The sequence below is a fragment of the Monodon monoceros genome, unplaced genomic scaffold (genome assembly GCF_005190385.1).
Source record: "Monodon monoceros isolate NGI ecotype Baffin Bay Population unplaced genomic scaffold, NGI_Narwhal_1 Super_Scaffold_18, whole genome shotgun sequence".
NCBI lineage: Eukaryota > Metazoa > Chordata > Mammalia > Artiodactyla > Monodontidae > Monodon > Monodon monoceros.
The window spans coordinates 149,608,843-149,632,562 of record NW_021703774.1 but is presented as its reverse complement, the minus strand read 5'-3'; the positions used below and the strand labels follow the sequence as shown (position 1 = coordinate 149,632,562).

General features: G+C 48.8%; 1 protein-coding gene across 3 annotated transcripts in view; it reads left to right on the top strand.

The window, feature by feature from the left end:
- The window catches only part of MACF1 (microtubule actin crosslinking factor 1), a 342,346-nt gene that overhangs the window by 977 nt on the left and 317,649 nt on the right, over positions 1-23,720 (top strand). The window contains exon 1 of one of the 3 annotated variants that reach the window (XM_029231105.1): positions 13,100-13,369. The exons of the other annotated variants lie outside the window; for them this stretch is intronic. Coding sequence (XP_029086938.1) covers positions 13,276-13,369 — 94 coding nt within the window. The 5' untranslated portion in view covers positions 13,100-13,275. Of the gene's footprint in view, positions 1-13,099; positions 13,370-23,720 lie in introns of those variants that run through there. 3 annotated transcript variants of the gene reach the window in all.

The following is a 23,720-nucleotide window of genomic DNA, read 5'->3' as shown; positions in this document are numbered from 1 at the left end:
TTTGGAGTCAGAGAGGGGAGGTGCTGGATTTTTGGAGTCAGAGAGGGGAGGTGCTGGATTTTTGGAGTCAGAGAGGGGAGGTGCTGGATTTTTGGAGTCAGAGAGGGGAGGTGCTGGATTGTGGCCCTGCCACCAACCAGCTGTGTGATTGTGGGCAAGTCTCTCACCCTGCCTAAGCTTCACCTTCCTCATCTTGAGAATAGTTCCTGTGCAGGGCTGTTTTGAGGATTAGATGAGATAATGTATGTAAAGCTCTTCGCACGGCTCTTGGCTCTGTAAGGGGGAAGTGCTCTCTCTGCTGCTTCCACCAGAGGCATCCAGAGCTGCCTCCGTGGGTTGTGTTCAGCATCTCAGCAGGTGCTGGTGCCAGGGTGCAGACAGAAAGACAGACAAAGCAGTGCCTGTAGTGGATTCAGTGACATCACCCACTTGCAGTCCATCACCAAGGCCTGTCCTGCTACCTCCTTTGTGTCCCTCAAACAAGGCACCCTGCCTGCCTCCACTTTGTCATCTCTCACCTGGACCTTCCAACCTCCATCCGATAGTTCTCTTCCTTCCGGTCTTGCCCCACTTCCTCCACATGACTGACAGAGTATTTTGTTCAAAAATGCATACCTGATCCTGTTACTCAGCTGCTCACACACCTGCTTTGGCTTTTCATCCCTGTGGAATAAAGGCTGTGGCATAAACACCCATCAAAATCAGCCCTACTTCCAGGCACCCTGCCACACTGAGCTGTACCTCAGCTCCCACAGGCATGCCTCCTGCAGGATCAGGCCTCCATGCCTGAACTTTCTTCTCTGCGAGGTGCCGGGAGCCCCTCCTCCTGTTGTAAGGGCCGCCTCCCCTCTCCCTATTACCCCCTGAGGTATCCAGAGCTCCCTCCTCCGCTCTCATTTCATACTTTTCTCTCCTCTGTTCCCTGGTACAGCATAGCAGTCATCCCACGGGGGTGCCCGTCACTCCCTTAGGACTATAAGCAATTCCAGACCATGTCTTGTTTATGTTTTTACCCCCAGCTCCTTTCACAGGGCCTCGTGCATGTTGGAGATCAACCAGTATTGAATGAATGAATGCAAGGAGTGCTTAGAGGACAATATGTGACCGATTGTGATCCAGGAACAGGCAGTGGGCTGTAGTGGAAAGCTAGGCGGGGAGAGGGCTATGTGGGCTCAAGTAATCAGGAAAGGATTTGAGAGGGGGTGAGCTTCAAGGGAGGAGACCTGGAAGACAGGCTGGAGAGCTTGAATCCCTTCTGTGGGCAATAGGAAGCCCTTGAGGAAGGACTCTTTAGTCCTTCTCGAGACCTTTGGGCCTATGGCATCAGGCAGTCAATAGAGTTTCAGAGCTGTCCCTACGATGCAGGAAGGGCTTTATTTGTCTCCAGCCTTGAAGGGTCCCCACCGAGGGGCCTCTGGACACACAAACCCCTCATTCTCCTGAAGGCACCAGAGTGGAGGCCTCCTTCTCCCTTCCTCACACCCTGCAGCCCCATCCTCCATCACACATGAACACAGTGGGCCTTCCGTATCCATAGGTGTGGAACCCGCAGATATGGAGGATCAACTGTATTACATCAATTTGTATATAAGGGACTTGAGCATCCGTGGATTTTGGTATCTGCTGGGGTTCTGGAACCAATCCCCCCACACATACCGAGGGATGACTGTACTTACAGATCCCTTTGTGATGAATTCCCCTTCCAGTCTTCTCTGAAGAACCCCAAGGGATGATTTGCCTGCTGTTTAACATTACGAGTCTAGAACAGAAATGGAGTGGACCCAAGGGGGCTCAATCCCTCAGAACGCTGCTGGGCCCACTGAGCAGAGGGATGGGGGTTGCTGTTCTGTTTCCGGCATCCGTGGCTGATCTTCTTTACGTCCTAACACTGCCACATAACTGTCTTGAGAAGGGGGCTGGGCCAGTGAGGCTGAAAACGGGGAGACTGCCATGGTTAAAAATAACTTGTGCGCTGCAGTTGGGCGTGTTTCGTTAGCAGGAGAGAAGAGAGGCAGCAGAGAAGAGGCGGGACCGCTACTTCAGGGCCTGGCTGAGATCTTCCTGTGATTTAGAACATCATGGGGGTTCTACCAGAGTAATTAAAAAGGCAGCCTTCCTTCTTTGGGGATTGCTTCCTGTGAGGTGCAGGAAGGGCACGTCTGGGAGTCCCTATGTGCGCTGAAGCTCTCTGAAGTTAGAACTTACATTCTGGGAGGAAATGAAGTCAGTCTCATCCTGGAAGCCAGCTGGGGCCTGTGCAGTTTTCTCCTCCCCATGGGCCTGGGTTCTGAAGCCAAGCAGGGGTGTCTGAATCAGTCTCACCAAATACACAGACCGCCCCCTTCCCTGGCCCCATTCGGTGTCCTGCGCTGGTCTCAGGGCCTCCCCTATGCTGGAGAGGCCGGATGGGGGACCCCTGCTGATCACACGTGTCAGATGGAGAGGCATGTCAGGGCCGGGAAAACTGCGGATCTCAGTCTACAAAGTCAGAACAGGTTCTCGGGGCCCCACGCATGAGGTAACCCTATTCTTCCCATCCTTATGCTTTCCCTCCATTTTTTCTTTCTCTCGTCCTTGCTAGCCCTGTTCTCAACTCCTTAAGCCCGGCCACATTGAGGTGGAATAATAGTCATTAACGAGAAAACCTTGTTTCTGTTGATCACAGAGATTTCACAGTGACAGTGCGTTAGGTGGTACACGTGTTAGGTTCTGAGGCCCGAAGGGTTTAAGGGACTTGCCTATAGTCATACAGGACCGGTAGACCCAGATCTTCTAACTCCGGGGCATTGCGATTTCCATTCCCTTAGGCAATACCTGGCAATCAGGCCAGCCGGAAACTTCTGCAGGAGACAATCTAAATAGCTGCCTTGGTCTCCAGACTCACCAGAGAGTCATTCTGGTCACTTCTGGGAGAGGCCTCAGGATCCTGACCTATAGAGAAAAGCAGAGACAAAGATCTAGTAAACTGACTCTTCAAAGCCCTTTAGCTCTCTGTTATTGAAGAGCAATGGAAATATCCTTATTCACTGGTGGGGTGGTGGGGTGATAGGAAGCGGGGAGCTGAGGAGGCTACTTGAGCAAGGAACACAACCCCAAAGCGTAGAACAGGGGGGAGGAGAGAAGGCTGTATCCCTTGGGGCTTATGAGGAGTGGGGGGAAGAAACAAGAGTGCGGGACCATGTCACATGGTTGTACACTGCACGACTCTAGGGGGCACCATTCATACTTTTGTCATTGTAGGTTTGTATTGTGGCAAATTTCCTGCAGATGGCAGTAAAGTATCTGGAGGAAGGGACCCTGTTTTGGCAGGGCTGGGTGCAGGAAGGATTCTTTATCTACCTATCAATCAGGTATTCAACCATCTTAACATCACATATTCAAGACCCTCCCTGTTCTTGGCATTTATACTTAAGGATGACTGAAGATGTGATCCCTTCTTCATGAAACTCAGTCTAGTTAAGAGGACAGAAGGGACAGAATAATTACATTCCTGTATGTATTGTGAAAGAAGAGAGCACAGGGACTCAGGGCTAAGGACTGGCCTCCCGGTGAACCAGTAGAAATCTATAGGATTTGTTTTTGGGAACCTCTCAGCAGGTGCTGGTGAAGTCATCATCCTCAACATTTGCTTCAACGTGGTCTCCTCCAGGAAGCCTTCCCTGATCTCTCCAGTCAGACAGCAATCGTATCTCTACCCAGCCCTTGTTTCAGCTGGCCTTATATTAAAGTTCATTGTTTCCACGTATGTTTCCCCCTCCAGCTCTCGCTGGTGAGAGCTCGCTGTAGTCAGGAGGCCCATCTCATCCTTCATGGTGTTGCCCCAGGATCTCACTCTGAAAGCGTGGGCTCTAGAAGCTAGAGGCTCAGGGAGGGCTGTGAAATGCAGCTCGGATGCTGGTGTTTGCTCCTGCTTTCAGAGCCTAAGCACAGCTGCTGGAGTCACTCAAGGGCTCACTCCTGGGGAGATAGCCTTAAGAGCTTGTGCCTGGTCAGAGGAAGAAGCCTAATCCTCTGTGCCCATGTGTCTCTCCTCCAGGATGGAAGCTCTCAGAAGGCGCCTCTCTGCTTGTTCATTCATTCAGTTTAAAAAGTGGGTTTAGCCCCAGCTATGTGCCAGGCACTGTGAAGACAAGTGGATCTGGTGTCAGAAAACTTGGGCAAATGACTTCATTTCTTAGGGCTTCGGTTTCCTTATCTGTAAAGGGGAGATAATGACATCTGCTTCGAATGATCATTGGATGAAAGTCAGAACATACTGGACAAACATGGGTTAACATGTCTATTACTGCACTTTGTGTGTCATTCTTTGTATCTTCCCTGGGCAACTAGAAGAGGCAGTGGGGACTCCAGGAAGCCAGTAGTTTCCTAGGTGAGCGAGGAAGTGGCCCCAGGCCTCTTAGTCCTGTCTCTTTCTTTTGTTCACTCCAGGGCTTTGTCAGAGAGCAGATGGAAGTGTGAGTGTGTGTGTGTGTGTGTGTGTGTGTGTGTGTGTTTCTGGCCAAGCCAGTATGGGAAAAAGGGGATGCAGGGGTGGAAAATGGAGCCCTAAAAGCAATTCTATTGGGAATCCCTACTCCTGAGCCCAAGGCTCCTCCTCCTTTCTAGCTTCTCTACTTCTTCCTGGCAATATCCTCAGAGTCCCTGACCCTGTCCTGGAGCTCCGTTTCCGTAGCAGGAGAGATGAACAGGAGAGAGTCCCTGAAAGTGGGGCAGAATGGATTGCAGCTACACACCACCGGCTCAGCTCCAGCTCTTTGAAAGTAAATGTGGGTCACATTAGCCGCAGGGATGGAAAATGACCACGTGGGCAGAATTCTGTGCAGGCAGCAGAAAAGACAGCCAAGCTATCCTTTTTCTGAGGCTCGGGGTCCCTGTGGGACCGCAGCTAGTCAGGGAAGGTGGTTGTCACATTGCAAGGTGCCGTCTTTATGCCACTGGATTCCCATCATGCTTTTCTAGTGACTTCCCCGGTGACACAAAGGCAGGTTTGGAATGTCAGCCTGACTCACGCCTTTCTGTTCTGGAGCAGCCTAGGACCGAGGTTAGGAATGCGGAGGAAGAATGGGTTAATTTGGGGGCTGTGGAACGCTGTCATTTGTGGGGTTAGAGACTTGATGCTTCCAGAGGCGCTGACAGCGCAGCAGCATCTGCGGCTGCACTTGCCTTTTATTCCAGCAGTCCTCCTCCTGGGGAAAGGCCTGTGAACACACCTGGGTGTGAGTGTTAAGAACCCATCATCACCAAAGTGCTATCCTGAGCCTGGCCAGTTGCTGTGGCTAGGACCTGCTGTGATTTGGCCCCTGGTCTGCCTGTTGCCACCTGTCGGGTAGAAGCCAGCCGGCTTCCTGGCTCTGCCTTGGCTCTCCTGCGGAAGCAGAACTGGTGTCCCTGGCTCGAATCTCCGCCCCGACTCAGGATGCTGCTGCAGAGAAGGTCTGGAAGCCCCTGTAACTTGAAGAGTGATTATGGGCTGAAGTTTCTGTTCTCAGCTATGTCCCGCCCCTACCCCAGAAGGTACCAGGCTTTTGCCTTGTGGTCAAGGGGAGGATTCTGCTTGGAGCCTCAGTGGGTGTGTCTCTAGGCATCCTCTTCCCTTCTCATTCCCTCTTAAATCTGCCATTCATTCACTCCAGGGAATGGCTTTGGGAGTCAGCTGGAGTGCCAGTTCCATCACTTCATCAGTTGGGTGACCCTGAGAAGTTACTAACCTCACTGAGCCACACTTTCTCACGGGTAAAATGGGGGAGCACGAGTGCCACCGCCAGGTCTTGCAGAGTGGGTTAAATGAGATAGTGGGAGTGAGGGGCCTGGCCCATGCCTGCTATGCAGTCAGACTTGATACGTGTTAGCTCTTCTCATTAATATCATTCATTCACTCATACACTTGTTCACTAATTCATGACTGCATTGATTCATTTCTTTGCTCATTCATTGATCATGCACATGTTCATTTAACACATATTCCTAGGACTGCTTTGTGCTAGGCTCAGACTAGGCTTCAGAACGCAGCTCCCACCTGTAAAGGCAGCTAGGATGTGCCATGAGCTGCGCACATTGTCAGCCGAGTTGTGAGGACGTTCTGAGAGGGAAGGGCTTCCTCCTACTTCTGCCCTGCCTCCTAGCTTAGAGCAATGATGGCATTTGATCTGGGACTTGGAAAAGAAATAGGAATTTGCCAGGACAGTCTGAAAAGAGAGGGCATGTCCCTGTTGCTTGTTTCTATTCTTGCTCTCCTTTCTTTGGCCTCAATAGAAAGGAAAGAAGGGAAATGAAGAGAGAACAGCTGGTGGGAGTTAGGAGTTAAAGAATCCAGAGGTTAGTCTGAGGAGTTGAACTCTGGACTCAGTCCAGGAGCTCCTGAGAGCTGATGCCAGCTGGGATCCCCTAGTAAATAGTAGTTGGAAAAGCTCCTGTGTATTGAGTCTGAGATGTGTGCCAGGCATTTTCCATATATCGTTGAAAACTCATGGAACCTTGGGAAGTAGGTGCTCTTCTCCCTGTTTACAGAGAGGAAAGTTAAGGAACTTGTTTGAGCTCATACACTTGGCCAGCAGTGGAGCCGGGATGCAGCATTGCTGAATGTGCTCAGCGTCCCCTGAAACACAACACGGGCATGTGCCCTTTGGAATTGTTCATTGCTGGGGTTCAGGTTGGCCTAACTCCAAGTTCCCAGCTTTCTTCAGAACACTTTAAACGTGTACTAAAGTAGTGAGAATACAGTGAACCCCTATCAGTCATCCAGATTCAAGAGTTATCCATTCATGGCTAGTCTTATTTCATACACACACCCCAATTCTGCCTCCCCAGTTACATAGGTGGAAGTTCCAGAAATCACATACTTGCACCTCCCACACTTTTAAACTCTGATATTATATTGCCTTTCCCCCAGTAGGAAATATATCAGTTTATCTGCTCAGTAGTTCTATCTGAAGTCTGGTCAAGTTCCACTGAAGCATTTCGCAGAAATATCAGGAGGGATCCTGCCTCCTGGCCCAGGGGTGTTTCAGTGTCGCTTGTCTGATCCTCCGTTCCTTCCAGCTTGAGGTTCATGCCCTACTCCCAGAAACACAGAGCTAGGCTGGAGCATACCTGGTTCTGGGAGTGAACTTGGTTTCTGAGGAATGTGTCTGTCTGTTTTGCCTAAAACACTTCAAATCCGCAGACCCTGGGTTGGAATCAGCGCCCTGCCAATGTACTTGAGGAAAGTACCCCTAACCTAGATTTTGAGGATTCTGTCTTGAGAGACTGAAGTTGAGATGCAGTAGGAGTGAAGTCTTTTAAATCATAGAGGGAAGGAATTTTGTTCTTGTGGGAGGGGCCTGTGCCCCAGGCCTGCCCTGTTGCTGGTGAACTGTTCCTGAGGGAGTACTGGTTGGGGAGATGTTGTGTCAACTGGAGGGAGCTTCGTAGGTCACGAGCCACAGCTCCTAATCTGGGGAAGCTCCCAATTCCCCAAAGGGTACAGACTGCCCATGGCCCTGTTTGGTAGGAACTCGGGAGGCCCCACACAGGATGAGGCCCTCCCCTGCCCCAGAGCAGGAAGGGAGGTTGGGTGCGGTTGAGCAAATAGGGCTCAGGTTGGCCTGATTCCTTAAAAAGGGAAAATGGAGCAGTTATATTCACAGAGACTGGGAGATAGGCGAGGGGCCAGTACCTTTTCCAGCTACTATTGATATGTTCCAAATGCTGGGCTTTGTGCTTAGGATCTTACATGCTATGTTTGACCTAATCCTCAAAATAACTTTAGGAGGCCGACGTGCTGGAGTAGAGGAAACAGAAACCCAGAGAGTTGGGTAACTTGCTCAAGGTCTCCCAGCCAGTGAGGGGACCAAGCTGGGAATGGCACTAGCTCTGCCTAGGGCAACCCACTGCCTTCCCCATTACAAGGAACAGTGGTTTAATGACAGCTAACATCTGTGTGCCACTTCAGGGTTCACAGAGTGCCTTAACACCCATTATCTCCACTGAGCCTCGGGAAGCCGAGGGCGGGCAAGGTGTTCCACGCCCCTTTGGGACAGCTGCCTATCAGGGGTCCAGCTTCTGCTCATTTCCCCCAGTAAAGAGGGAAGATTCTTTGGCATTGGCTCTGACAAGCCAGGGGAGAAGGCCCAGGGAGAGGCTGAGGTGGAGAGACTTGGCCAGTTGCTATGGTAACCCAGATGGCTGAGTAACCATTTTGAAGGTTGCTATGGTGACGGGGTGATGGGCTGCCCGGTGGCTGGGATCTTGTCTTCCTGGGTGGCTGGCACCATCCCGGCCTCTTAAATTAGCAGTTTTTCACTTTCTGAACAGAAGAGGGCAGCATGATAGTAGGCAAAGCCTTCCTACCCCAGAGCAGATTTGGGAACTTGAGGCAAAGTTTAGCAAGCGTTTCCAGGGTCTGGGCCGAAAAGGAGCTTTGGCTGGGATTGGCTAAAGCTGGTGTCTAAAAGGATGGTGGGGCTGAACCTGGAGACGGGTCTTCTGAGCCTAGAACTAGATTTTCTCCCAAGAGCTGGCCAAAGGATAGGGCTTGGGGCAGCCCCTTCAGTGTCTGGCTGTCTGGCTCCAGCTACTATTAGGGCACAGGAGACAGCTAACCCCTTCAAAGAGGAACAGAGAAAACACACACACACACACACACACACACCCTACTAGCAAAGAATTTATTTATAAAGCATCAATTAACACATGTAAAATAATGCAACATGCGCCAAGCTGAAGAAGTGCTAGGAGTAAACTTTCCAGAGATTGGAAGAGGAGCAGTAACAGGAGAAATGATTTTGCACTTCCCTCTTTCCTCCCTGCACATGAAATGCCGTCAGCTCTTGGCCACTGAGTGGACAGTATGTTGGACTCTCAACTGTCTTGAATCGCAGATCTAGCTCACACCCCCATCTCCGTATGTCTTCAGCGAGGCATCCACGCCTTCAGCAAATATTTACTGAACGCCCACTAGGTGCAAAGCATTGTGTTAGGCCCTGTGATGAAGAAGGTGAAATAGATACCTGCGCCTCAAAGAACTTATGAACCAGGAGGTTAAGGAGGCAGCGATGCAGACATGCACAGTGCGTGTGGTTGCCCGAGGAATAGGGGAAAGAAAATGCAGTTGGGATTTTGAGGAGAAGAGCCTCTTCTACCTGGATTGACTAAAAATAACTTCAAGTCGTTTCAGGTGAGCTTTCAAGATGGGTAGGGGTTCAGTAGGTGGAGTTGAGGGTGGAGGACATTCCAGGCAAAGGCTCCGAGTTTGATTACAGGGGAAGGTGCTGAATGTGAGGGTATAAGGGGAGATCAGACTGTAAAGGAAGGTAGATGTCAAAATATGGAGGACTTTGAATGCCAGGCAGGGATAAGGGAAGCTGTGAGAGAAGCATAGTCTCTTCTTAAAGACGCTAGCCTTCTAGCTAGTCAGAAGCTACGGGCAGCTGAGTATTTTAGGATCATCTGGTTCAGTCGTTCATGCATTTAATCAAAAATTAAAACATATTTAATGAGTGCCCTCTATGTACCAGGTCCTTTGCTCAATGCTAAGGACCCTGTGGTGAACAAGACACACAGCACCCGCAGCCCTCAGGGAGCTAGTGATTTAGTAAGGATGAAAGACACTGAACCTGTAACAAACCAAATAACTTTGGCTATTACCAAAGGGGAGTAGAGAGGCAGGAGGGCCTGCTAATCTGGGGGATGAAGGCAGGCTTCCCTGTGGGATTTTCAGCAGAGGCCTGAGTAGGAGTGAGCCAGGCCCAAAGAGGAGAGGAGTGAAGGGTTCTGGCCTGGGAGAAAAGCAGGTGGGAAGGCCCTGAGGCGAGAGAGTCCCTTGGAGGAGCTGAAAGAAGTTGAGCTTCAGGGAGAGAGGCACCTGGTGAGGCTTAAGTGGGGGAGGACACTCAGAAAGAGCTTTATTTACTTGCACTACCCCTTCCCCCCACTAGATGCCCTTCTGAGTACACCCTGCCTCCTTCAGCTTACCCCCATTGCAGCCTCTTTAGAAATGCAATAGCATTCTCACCATTGAAGCGAAGGAAAATCATAGACCAAAAGGAGAAAGCCTCAGAGCTGTCCCAGTTGTGTGGTCTGGCTATAAATTTAGACTGTTGCTTGGAAAAACCCAAAAACCTCCCCTTCCTATGCTTCCTTCTTCCCATCCCCCCCCCCAGCAGCCGCTTTGTTCCTCTATCCTTGTAAAATTTTCTCTATATAAAACAGGAACATCAGCCAAACATGTGGACTTCCCCCTTCCCATTCATTAGAAGAATGCATTACTTCGAAATCTCTTAGGAGCATTTAAATGCAAATCTTGTCAAGAAAGCTACTTGAGTCTGAGAAGCCCTTCTAGCCACAACCCAAACCAGAACTTTCTTCCTTGATTACCATGCTTCTTAATGGTAATCTCAACCCCTTGCCCTCTCCCCCAAATCGCCCCCAGGCCTTCAACAAAGCCTGGTTCCCAGAACAGACTGTTACTCCCTTCCTGCCCTAGTCTTTCCTCACCTTTGGCAAACCTCACTCACAATTCTTGAGGAACCTGCTAAGTGGTGTGTGTAGCAGCTCCAGGAGGGGATGGAGGGACTTTCCTATTTACTGTGATGAAAACGAGGAGGCAGATGTCTGTTTGGGGGCGAGGGTGGAGGTGTGTGCCTGTGTCTGGGACTTCCTAGCCCCACTGGTATAAAATAATATAGGAAATGCAGATGACTCAGCACTGATACAGTCAAGATCCTCAGAGTTAGCATTTCTGTATTCTCTGCTGTTTACGAAAGATGTGCTTATGCCATCAATCACCGACTCCTTCATTCTGCATTTTCTACTAAAAGCTTCTTATTTATTTTAAAAAGAATAAACCTCAAGCTTCTTCTTTTCCTTTTCTTAAACTGAACTCATTAGCCACTGATGCCAAACTGCAAACTAGCTTTTTTTGAGCACACAGGACTAAACTGGAAGGAAATGAGCATTTGCCCAAGGATCCTCCCTGTCCGTCCTCTTTCAGGCCTTTCCCTGTATGGTCTCTATGCCTAGAACTTGGGCAGGCCAGCAAAACTTGATGGAAAAAGATATGATTAATGACTTGCTCACCCCATTTCTGATCATGGTATGATGTGGAAACAACCGTCGTGCGCCTATTAGTGAAAAGCATCATCTCTCTGTTTAAATTTTTGGCTGCGTTGGGTCTTCGTTGCTGTGCGCAGGATGTTCTCTAGTTGCGGGGAGCAGGGGCTACTCTTTTTTTTTTTTTTTTTAGGGACTACTCTTTGTTGTGGTGCGCAGGCTTCTCATTGTGGTGACTTCTTGCGGAGCACGGGCTCTAGGTACGCGGGCTTCAGTAGTTGCGGCACGTGGGCTCACTAGTTGTGGCACGTGGGCTCAGTAGTTATGGCACGTGGGCTCAGTAGTTGTGGCTTGCGGGCTCTAGAGCGCACGCTCAGTAGTTGTGGCGCACGGGCTTAGTTGCTCCATGGCATGTGGGATCTTCCTGGACCAGGGCTCGAACCCGTGTCCCTTACATTGGCAGGCGGATTCTTAACCACTGCGCCACCAGGGAAGCCCTATCATCTCTTCTTGTTATTAATGTGCTTGCTGAGCATTGACCAAATACTTGGCACTACTCCTAGCGTACAGAGATGCAGGCCTTGCCCTGGGGGTGAGAAGCTTCTCTTAAAAATCTCAGAATGGGAACTGAAGTGGAAGCCTGAGTCCCAGTTTTGTCTGCTCAGTGTCACATGAATTCTCCTTTTACTTGCTAGCGTGCTGTTACTATGAGATCAGCCAGCCTAGCTTTTAACCCAGAACCACTTTTCCACCTGCTCCCCCCATCCCCCAAATCAACAGGCTTGTTGAGGCTGGGGAGGGTAATGGCTGGATGGGGGTAGATGTGGGCAAAAAATCACCTGCTTTTACCTGAGTTCCTCGTTCACTGCTCTTGGCCCCAATGCAGTCTGTGAATATTGGGTCTGAAGGATACACAACTGAATGCAGGATCAGAGGATACTGGGAACTCCCTTCTCAAAATTGTCTCCAGTACATCCCTACCCATATTTACCAGCGTCCTTTTTTCATTCTTTCCTTTTCCCTGATGACAGAGAATAATTGGCTTCCCTTTTTCTTCCCTGAGCAGCTATGCTCCAGAATTCTTTTCTTTGTTCCATAGCAGTCCTGATTCAGTCTCAGGTTCCCACATTTCTCCCTTTTGATCTAAGCCTTTCTGTGCCTGAGGCTGTCACAGTATAATAATCCTGTTGCATCTTTTCCCCATAGATGTGTGTCCTCCTGTCTCTCCACTTATTCACCCCACGGTGCAGTCAGAATCCTGTTTTCATTCCCTCAGTTGTCATTTCTCAGGCTCTGGCTCCTCGTTCTGGGCCTGGTTTACTTCATGGTGCTGGGTAGGCTCTCTCATTTCGAGTTCAGTTTCTTCCGTTTCTGGAAAACCCTTTGTTCCTGGGATTCTTTGTGGTCTGAGTGTTCCCTTGGCCTCACCCGGCAGCCCCTCTGGATCTTGACCCGGCCTCATTCGGACCGCGTCTGGCCCTGCGATCTATCTAGGTCTTTGGCTCGCTCCCTTCCGTTCAGTGTCTCTGGGTTCTTCTCCAGCCGCCGCACAGGCCCAGCTCGGTTTCTCTCCAGCCAGCGGGCTCCCTCCTTTGTCCCGGCTCCGGGTGTGGGTCCGCCCCGAGCGGGGCAGCCCTCCCGCCCCGCGGAGTGGGCCTCGGCCTCGCGCGGCCCCTGCGGCCGGCCAGGCCTTTCATCCCGACGCGCCAGGGGCCTCCCACCCAGCGGGGCTCCGGCGGAACGCCCCCGCGGGGGCTGGCCTCCCGGCCCCCAACCCCGGCCCCCTCCCCTGCCCGGCCGCGCGGAGGTCCACAGCCCCCGGTGTGTGTGTGTGTGGTGGCGGCGGGGGGGACCTGGGGGGGGGGACCTGGCTGGGCCGCCCCGGGGCCGAGGACGCGCCGGGCCGCGGAGGCGGCGGGAAGAGGGGCGGGGAGCGGGCCGGGCCTGGCGCTCCTGACGGGAGGAGCCGCTGCCGCCGCCGCGGGCGGGGTGGGCTGAGGGAGGAGCGGAGCCGAGGGGTGGGGAGGCGGAAACGCCAGCGGGACCGGCGGCGGAGCGCGAGCGGGCTGAGGAGCGGAGAGCGAGCGGCAGGCCGGCAGGGCAGGCGCGGAGCGGAGAGCCGAGAGCCAGGGCGCCGCTGCCGCCGTCCCGGGCCGCACAAAGGGCCGAGGCTGGGGCCGTCGCCTCAGCGCGCGGACCTGCAAGCGGCGCCCGCCGGGGCCCTGGGAGAGCGCGGCGCGGGCGGCCATGGCCGGCTACGTGCCGGGTCAGCAGCCGGCCAACCGCAGCCAGGAGAAGGAGTTCGTGCAGGCGTACGAGGATGTGCTGGAGCGCTACAAAGGTGCGGCGGCGGGCGGGCGGCCCGGGGACTGGCCGGAGCCGGGGCCCGCGGCAGGTGGGGCGGCGGGCGGGGTGGCGCCCACCGGCGCTGGGGCCGGGCCGGAGCCGCCGGGGGCCGGGACCGGCTCGTTTCCAGAGTTGAGATGAGCCTCCGAGCCCTCTCCCACCAGGGACGGCGTCTTCACAGCACTAGTTACATTCTAGTGCCCTGTTATCTGGCCCCCGCTGGAAGGAGGCGAGGCCGGGCGCTGTTTCGGAGACCTAACGCGGCGGGGAGTGCGGGGAGGGGAAGGAGAGGAGGAGGAGCTGGGGCGGGAGAAGCCTCCCGTTCCTGGGGAGGCTCGGACCTCCGCGTGCCCGCCGAGGGTCCCTCGTCCCCTTTTGTCTCCCTCGGCCTCCGCTTAGTCGCGTGGCAGCCGAGGTTGTGAACCACCTTGGTGACTTGGGGGTCGGGGGGGCAGCGGTCGAGCGTCGGCCGGGGTCGGTGAATGTGCAGTTTTGGTGGCGAGGCCTCCTGCCACCCCCAGCCCCTGGGCTTCCAGCCTGATCGAGGCAGGGGTCTATGCTCCCCCCTCCCCGCCCCCCCAAAGATTTGTCTTGGAGCTCGGATTTCCGCTCCTGGAAGCTCTTTTGCTAAGCACTTCTGCAAGTTAATGCCTTATCCAAAGCCCGGGTATCTGCAGAGAAAGTTTTGACAGGCCCAGAGTCTCGGTGGACCGCATTTCCCTAACTGCTGTAGGTGCCCCTTAGTGGAAGCCAGGGATGCGTGGCCTTAGGAGGCCCCTGCTTTGATCTTTAACATCCAGTTCTGGGGTTTTGCTTTGTGTGGCAGTTGTGCTTTCCACAAACATGGAGATTTTCCCAGAAACTACATAGGCAGCACTTTCTCCTATTTTATTCAGCTGGGGCCCTTGTGACTGGGCCTTTAGTTTCTTTTCATCTGAAGGAGAGGAAACTTCAGCCCTTCTGACCGAGTCCAGCATACTTGCTTACGGCAGCTACTCAGTGAAGGGAAACTAATGAAGAAGCTGTAAAACGTTTTTTTTTTTTTCCCTCATGCCTTTAGAGTTCTGCTTGGGAATGCAGCAGAGAGAGAGGGAGGGAGGGAGGGAGGGAGGGAGGGAGAGAGAGAGGGAGGGAGGGAGGGAGGGAGGGAGAGAGAGAGAGGTAAAATGCTGAAATGGACCTGCTTGGGAGTTCTACTTGTTCTCTTCTGCATTAGCTCCTGTAAGCTGTCCAGGTTTTCCTGCCTGCAGCAAGTTTTCTGTCACCCCCCTGTGGTCTTTCTTTTAAGAAATGTGGTTCATTTCAGAGCACAAAGAGGTTAGATTGTGCTGCTGAACTTCATTGAAAAAAAATACTGCTAAGTGGCTGGTTTCCTTTGCAGGCTTTTGAGCAACTTTGCATTCTTCAGAGGGAGGACCCTCTGAGCCTGTCTCGGCTGTTACAGCTTTAAAAACCAGCAGAATTAAAACAAAAATAGGTGAAGAAATCCCAGTACCTCAATGAATCATATTGCTGGTGGCCTCCAGCTGAAAGGAAGTTGAATTGCTGCCATATGAAACTAGGAAAGAAGGGGGAAGCAGAGCGTATTCCAGGAGAGGCTCCTGTGTCCAGTTCTTTTAGCTGTCTCTCTCAGTTTGGCCTTCCTCTGAAGGACTTTGATCAGGTGTATAGGAATTTGGTCCTTCCCAGACACAGATCTCTCTCTTGAGGGGAAGAATGAGTCAAAAATGGTTGGCCAGAGTAAATTAACTTGAGCTGTATGAGTCTGTTGTGCAGTCTGCTTTATGATAGGTGTAGAAGAATTTCTCTTCCCCCCACTGCACCATTCTCACTGGGAAGTCAGGGTGGATTAGCACCCTGGCCTTTGTTACTTTGCTGTGTGGAATTTCTGCATTTTCCAGACTTAGAAATCCCCTTACTACCTTATTGGAGAACTGTTTGCCTAAGCTGGAATCAATAGAGTCAGCTGGGGAGGTAGTTTGTGAGGTTAAAGCCAGGAATTAGATTTGGAGAGACTTGGGGAAAGAGATATTGATGATGATGGGGTCCTAGACACTCACTGTTTGGCCACTAAATTACTTGGATCTCTCTTTCTGCTGCTATTAATTTGTAGTCACCTCATTTCTACAAATGGAGTAGAATTTTTGTATTCTGAAGGAGAGCTAAAGTTTTCAGCTGCGTAAACTGACCTGGAAGGGGCAAAGATGAGAAGGGAAGTGATGCATTTGCATTGTGAAGGAAATAGAGCAGTATGTATTGCAGCTGTATTAAGGATGGTTGTCAAGCACTGGTTTTCCAGAATTGTGCTTGGCAACCATTTTCCTGTATGTTGGTCATGAGCATGGTTTTGGCAGGATTAGATGATTTAGCATGGACGTAAACACTCTGTTTTATTTCCTGAATATCCCAAAGCCTCTTTCAGAGCCTGACTGGCCAGCAAACAGGAGGTATTAGGTAATAACTCTGGATCCTAACATTTCAGAGTGGGCAGCACCCTGACAGAGTCAGGGTAGGTTCTTCATTCTTCCAGTCCTCCAACCAACAATTGTTATATATCTGTTAGAGATAACACAGCGTTAGCCACTGGAGATGCCAGAATTATGAATGAGATCTGGATCCTGCCCTTGGTTATTCAATCTAGCACGGGAAAGATATATGCAAAACATGATAAATGCTAGAACAGAGGTGTGGATAAAGTACTATGGAAGCAAGGGGAGGGATGAATACCCTACTTGGGGTTCACTGGGAGATTTGACAAAAGTGGTGACACTTGAGGGAGCCTTTAGGGATGAATGGGATTTAGACTGATGGAGGGCGGTAGGGAGGGGAGAAGGCAGAGGGAATAAATAACGTGCAAAGGCATGAAGAGATGAACGGTTCGAGGAACAGGAGTAGTTGGATGCGACTGAAGGGCTAGAGTTTTGTGGGAGCAGATGATACTGTAAAGAACTCAGAGTCCAGCTTGTAAAGATTCTTTTGTGGCTTTATTCCGTAGGCACTGGGGGAGTCAGTCATTGAAAGTTAAAAAAAAAAAAAAAATTCGTACACCAATTTTATTACTTCATAATAGAGGACATACCTGTGCAGTGATTGGAAATATTTACATTGCTATCTGGAGCACCCTTTTCCTTATACCAAAGTGCTTATGAAGCTTGTAATCAGATGGTTGCTTGGTAAACATGAAAACAAAGAAAAGAGGCATGTTTCATCCAGATGATGATATGGGCCCATGACAAAGTTCTCCGCTCTGTAGACTGAGGTCCCTGTGAACACCAACGGAAACTAAGAAAGAACAGTAGTCGAAGAGGTAGGAGGACCCGGATCTGATTCTTTTCTTAGTGTAGAGTCAAACTCTATTCTAGGCCACATATGGACAGAGTTTTAGGTTTTAGGGAGGAGGTTTAAAAACAATCTGGATTCGAGGTGGTTGGTTAAGGAGCATGGGTAATATGTAAGTTGGTTCAGGAGGAATTATACTTTCTGTTTTCACAAAGCCCTAAAGACTGAAAAGCCTTCACATGCCAGGCTGGACTAGGAATAAAAGAGAACATTCACATTTCAACGTTGGTAACATGGACTGTCTGGTACTTAAAAACTTCAGAATTCTCACTAGGTGCCATGGGTTATATGAAGCTAATTAGGACTGATTTTTGTTTATCATATCATAGAAAAGAACTTAAAAAACTTACCGCACAGAGAGTTAGGAGTGAAGGGTCTACCTACTATTTAATATGTAAAACCAGCAAGGCAATATGATATAGTAGAAAGAGACAAGGCTTTGAATTTCTTCAGTCCTACTTTTGCCACTTACCTTCTGCTGTGTGACCTTGGAAAAGTTGCTTAACCTCTGATCTTTGTGTTTCTCATCTGTTAAAATGGGGATGATAATACTAACTCCTTGGGATCCATGAGAATATAAATGAGCTCTTGGCACATATTAGGCCATTAATGTTTAGAAAAACCGTCATGTATATAGTACCTTGTATTTTACAGAGCAGCTTCATATTCATTATCTTATTTGACCTCCATAATATCCTGTAAAGAAAGTGTTATATATACACCTGGGCAAATTTAGGCAGAGACTTAAATTATTGCTCAAGAGCCAGAGGATCCAGGCTTCTAGATGAAGGTTTCCTATTATAATTTCCTATTATAATTTCCTATTATAGAAGGAAATTAAAAATCAGAGCAGTGACTTGGTTGATTGTGACAGTGCTTTAGTTGTTAGTATCATTGTATATAAGTATCATTCTTGTTATCAGTTTTTAGCCTCTGAACTACAGTCACACACCTTATGTGGCTTACTGTATCTCTGAACTGTGAAGGATTTCTTTTATTATGGGAGAGGTTTCATGGTATATAAATCACTTTGAAATTTTTATACAAAAGCAGTGTAGTGCAAAGTCATAAAGTTTTGTTAACACAGTGGTTGGAAAATACAGGCTTAGGATTTGGTATTGTTTAAGCGATACTCTGAAGCAACCTCTTGGTTAAATGTACACTCAGTTTTTAAGTTCCTTTTTAGAACACAGCCCATGAAATGGAGTGGATAGCTTCTAGACAGAACAATAGACTAATTGCTACTTTTGGACATGAACACTGTTAATTCAGAAAGTGAGTCAAGTCCGTCTGCTGGGAAATCACAAGCTTTGGCCACGTTCATGCTGTTGAAATCATAAAATGTGTGCATGTGCTAACAGTGCTTATGAGAGCTACTGCTTGCTTGCTTGCTTGGCAGGTGACATCATGAACACCAGGGAAATGCATCAGCTGAGGCCTTATTGTCCTGATACTTTTCAATGCCAATTTCAGGTTTTAGAGATCACAGTAGAGAGAATACTTCAGAGTGCACATCTGGGAACAGGATCAAAGTCACAAGTGAACAATTATGGGTTGCACAATGAGTTGGTAGTGTTTTCTCAATGATCTTGAAAACACTCAGGCCCTCCTTTTACTAAGTAAGGTTGGCCCTTTCAGCTTCTGGTAATTATATGTTGAGCCACGTTGCAGCTAGGTTGTGTGGTGTGCTAAAGCTCCTGCTTCTGCTCTTCATGGTTTTGATTGGAGTTTAAGCCTCTGTTCTCTTGCTTCTGTCAGGGGCATTTACTAATTTCCTGGCCTGTAGGAGCCCCTTCAGGCCCATTGGCTTGGTTTGCAGTATCTAAGAATGTTTATTCCAACTTTTTTTGCTACTTCTAATAAAATATTATTTTTCCTTCCAGAACTCCTCAGTTCCTGGAATAAATTACACTGAATTTCTGATTCTTTGTCTCCAGCTTTTGGGGCCTTCCATAATTTGACTTGTCCTGCATACCTAACTATATCCACTGTGATTGGTTCTCTGCTTCATTTGGGCAGGTCTCAGTAATCCTTCCCCCTGGGTCCTCATACCTGCCTCTGTGTCTTTCTGTTCTCTCTTCCTGGAATGCCCTCTCCCTTTCTCTCTGATTCTTCAAGTCTTATTTCTTTCTTCTTACTTAAAGCTAAGCACGAGCCCTGTGTCCTCCATGCAGCTTTCTTCCATTCGTCTATCAGACATTCATCTCTCCCTTCCCTGATCTCTTAGAATGTCTACCTCATAATTAGCCCTTTAACTATATACTGTTTTGTGTTATTCTTGCATTGCCTCATGTCTGTTAGAATTGTTTCCCTAATGAGGTTTTATACTCTTACATTGTAGGGACTTTTTATACTTCTTTTGCATGTGGTCGATTGGCAGGGAATTTCTCTCAAGAGAAAGGGCAGTCATAGCACTTTCAAGTCATATTTTAAAACTATTTTATTTTCATATTGTAAAAGTAGTATGTGTTTAATGTAGAAAATGGTAAAAAAATACAGGACAGTGTATAGAACTTTAGATAATATGCCTTCCATGTGTGTGTCGGAGGGGTGGGTGGGGAGTGTGGAGAGGCAGGCCAATTAACAGATAGATGTGCTTTAGCTGGAGAGAATGCAGCTCTCAAGGATAGGCCCTTTTTAGCCAGCCTGGGATCTGATACCCTTAGCTTGCTTTTGGTTCCATACATTTGTGTTACACTGTGAGTCTGCTTTCACTGGGCCCAAACACTTATTTTTCTTTCTCTGTTCAAAACTGCTTTCCTCTGCATGACCATGTGTCAGTCATCAGGGATGTATGCCTGTTATCAGGAATGATTTGGGTTGTTGCCTAGGACAAGTTAATTAATTGGTCAGTCAGCATCTTTCTTTTGGGCAAGGGCTTTGCCAGCTGTACTGCTGGCTTCCCTCTTACCATAGCAAATTTCTCTCATCATTTTTCCTCAGAAATGTAAACACAGTTCCTTTGTGTTGATGAAAAGAACAAGCTTGCTTGAAGTGTCTTTTGGAGTTCAGATGGTTTCAACCCACAGGAGCATGTTGGATTGAGATATATAGGAAGGGATTTTTTTTTTTTTGGCTGTGTTTTTCAGTTGGTCACTAACAGTGAATAAGCTCACTGCGTACACTGTATTCTACCAGTAGCTATACGCAGATACTGTGTTGGGGAGTGTGTTAGTGGGGAGGTGGGAGGCACTTAGGAGCATTGAAAAAATATTAAGATTAGGGGTGGAGGGAAAGAAGGTCCTGTGAATGTTCATATGGGGAGGCTGAGTTTTATGCAATGGACAGGATTAACGTAGTGGCTTTGTAAATGATGGATGAGAGCGGAGACTGACTCTCTAGGAGGTCACTGTTGTAATTGAGTCAAGAGGTTAGATTAAGGGTTATTAAAGAGGGAGGGGCATATTTGAGAGACATTTTGGGCAGGTACAGGGACTTAAGTTCAGATACTATACTAACATTGCTAACTCTTTTCTAGAAGATTTTGCCTTAAAAAAAAGAATTAACTACCCCTCACGCCAGGGCTATTCCAAAACAAAATCTTCTTTCTTGTATAAAAATCTTCTTTTAAAGATTTTACTCCATTCTGAACTTGTTAGATAGGGCTGTGCCTTTGAACCTATGACTTGAGGTTGTGTTTCTTGGTCTTTACTTCTCATTTAAACTAAACAATGCTTGAGTGCCTCAGAATACCTATTCTACCCATTCTCTGGACAACCTTCATTGTATGCTTCTAGGAATACCTGCCAAGAATTGCATAAGAAATCCTATTAAATCCCTTCTAAAATCTTCCATTATATCTTGAAGTGCTAATCTCCCAGGGTGTCAGGGGGCTTGTTTGGAGGATCCATTCATTCATTTAACTAGTAATCATTTATTGAATGTGTCTACTCTGAACCAGGCAATAGGCAAGGTGCTGAAGGAGCAAAGATACTGTCCTTGCATCTCTGTGACCTTACAGTTTAACAGGGAAAACATTGGTGAACTGACAATTACTGTCCATTGTAGGGAGTGCTATCGAACAGATGAGTCTGGTGCCATGGTAGTGAAGAGGAGTACCCATGACAGCCAGGGTGGGAAAGGGCCAGGGAAGGCATCCAAGAGGAAATGACTGAGCTGTCACCTAAAGAATTCAGAACTGTGGGCAAAAAGTTCAGGTAAAGGGCATTCTGGGCAGCATGAACAGAAGTAGGGATGAGAGAGCCTTAGGAGAGGAAATATGGAATCTTAGTAAGGTTGGAGTGCAGGATGTGAGGGAAGGAGAAACGAGATGAGGTAGGAAAAGTAGGCAGAGCTAGAATGTTGACTGGCTGGGTATATCATACTGCAGAGTTTAGACTTCATCCTACAGGCTTTTGGGAGCCATTGAAGGATCTTAGGCAAGGAAGACTAGGGTTGGGTTTGCATTTCAGAAATATCCCTGCTCTGGCAGAGTCGTGAAGGAGGATTGGAGAGGGGTAAGTCCAGTGACAGACTAGTTAGGAGGCTGTTACAGTAATTTAGGAGTGATTAGAGTGTAAACTAAGGTTGTGGACCTAGTAATGTAAAGTGGACAAATCAAGAAACGTTAAGGGGTAAAATCCATATATTTATTTATTTATTTTTTGGGCTGCGTTGGGTCTTTGTTGCTGCGCGCGGGCTTTCTCTAGTTGCTGCGAGTGGGAGCCACTCTGTTGTGGTGCGCGGGCTTCTCATTGGGGTGGCTTTTGTTGCAGAACACGGGCTCTAGGCGCGTGGGCTTCAGTAGTTGTGGCGCTCGGGCTCAGTAGTTTTGGGTCACGGGCTCTAGAGCACAGGCTCAGTAGTTGTGGCGCACGGGCTTAGTTGCTGTGCGGCATGTGGGATCTTCCTGGACCAGGGCTCGAACCCGTGTCCCCTGCATTGGCAGGCGGATTCTTAACCACTGTGCCACCAGGGAAGCCCCCATGTATTTTGACACCTATAATTGAATGTGGCATATGAGGGGAGAGGGAAGAACCTAGGATGACTTGCAGTTTTCTGTGTGGGTGGGGGGTGTCATTAACTAAAATTGGGAGTGTAAGGAGAGGAAGGTTATTTCCAGTGACGTGGTGGCAGTGCTGGTGCAGGGGATGGTACTGAGTTCAGCTTTGGTTGCGTTGAGGTTGAGGTTTCTGTGGGATGCTGGCAGAGGTGCCCTGTAGTAGGTGGTTGTATACAATGTGGAGCTCAGGAGAGCTATAGATCGGGCAGCTGTCAGCTTCTGGAATCAGAGCCACAGGAGTGGATGGACCAAGAGATTGCTGAGCAAGTGTGTGTACAGTGAGAAGAGGTTTGAGACAGAAAAACTCTGGGGAACTCCAAAGGGAGGGTGGTTTGGGGAACAGAGGAAGGGGATCCTGTGAAGGAAACCATCCACCGAAAGGGAGTGGCCAGAGATGTAGGAGGAAGAGGAGAGAAGCGAGTTCTAGAAGGAAGGTGTCCCATACATTGTCAGATTATATAGAGGTCAAGCGAGGTAAGGGCTGTAGGCTCTGATAGAAAGGTCACCTATCCTGGAGCATTTCCAGTGGCAATGTGGGAAGTGCGGTCCAGAAAGCAGTGGGCTGGGGAGTGAATGAGAAGTGCGTTTTGAAACCTAGACTTTGATGGAACAGAGAGGAGGAAGGCATGACTATGTAGAGGGGGATGCAGGGTAGGGGGTGTTTTGTTTGTTAATTGTAACGCAGAAGAGACTTAAAGCGTGTTTAAGTGCTGTTTGAGAAGAGTCAGCAGAGGAAAGAATAAAATTCAAGGGAGGGAGAGAATAATCGATGAGAGCATGGAATCTGGAGTCAAAAGAGGAATGTGCCTGATGAGAAAGATAAGAGGGAGGAAGGCAAGAATGCAGGTGGTCAAGTTGGTTGATTAGAGGCGAGGGAATTTCCCCTGATGGCTCCTGTTCTCTCTAAAAGTAGGGGGTGAAGTTATCTGCTGAGAGTAGGGGCTGTGTGTGTGCGCGGGTGCAAGGGTGCATTCGTTCGTTCTTTCCCTCTGGCCCCCGAAGCACTCAACAACCTGAGTGTAGATACTGAGAAAGCAGACAGGTGGATTGATCCAGGATCCAAGTTTTCCAGTGTAGGTTTGATGGAAGAATAAGGGGTCCTTACAGAATAAGGGGTCTTTCTAAAAAAAAAAAAAGTAACATCTGCTTTGTTATAGATTGTATTCTCTGGCTGACTTGTATTTTGTGCCCCCAGCAAAATTGTAAGCTCTTTCAGGGCAGGAACCATATATGTAACTTTTGTATTCTTTTATATCATTTACTAAAGTGCATGTCAGAAATTGATTTTTCTCTATTTGTTGACTTAATCTGACTTTTGTGGTCAGGGGCATCTTGACTCTTGACATAGAGAGAGGCTTTTGTCACCTGTGGTCTTTAATCCTCATCTCACCGTCTGATATGGAGAGTGGCTTAGCGTCAGCATACACCTCAGGGGCTAGCTTCACTTACTCTCCCCAGGGCAGTTGAGTTTAGGAATGTTTGTGCTTTCCATGAAGACTGCAGGATTAGTATTCCCTATTCTATTTGGACCAGGCTTGTGAAGATCAGGTTCTTTGCAAGACTAGACAGAGTGGCTGTTGTGGGGGATGCAGCCTCCTTTTTGTTTATTTTGGCAGGCGGACAGCGAATGGGATGGATTTGTTCGCATGACTCAGAACCTTCCCTGCCTTACCTTAGCAGGTTCAATATAATCACTGCTTTTCAAATCATGATAGTGTCCTTCAGAGTTTATCTGACCTTTATATCTACAAAGTGTATTAGTTACCCTTTCATTTGTCCTCTACTTGCTTGGGTTCTTCACCTTTAATCTACTATAGAGGATATTTCGTAGTGTGTTAGGTTACCTTCAGAGTTGACTTAGGTCTTACTTCTTTGACCCACTCTACCTGCTTTAACTGTTAACTGGTATGTTCTCCACATTGTGACTTGTTTTCTGCTTTGTTTTGTAAATTTGGACTCTGTGTTGGGTAAACTTGATGTGAGTCACCCCTGGGAGTGGAAGGTG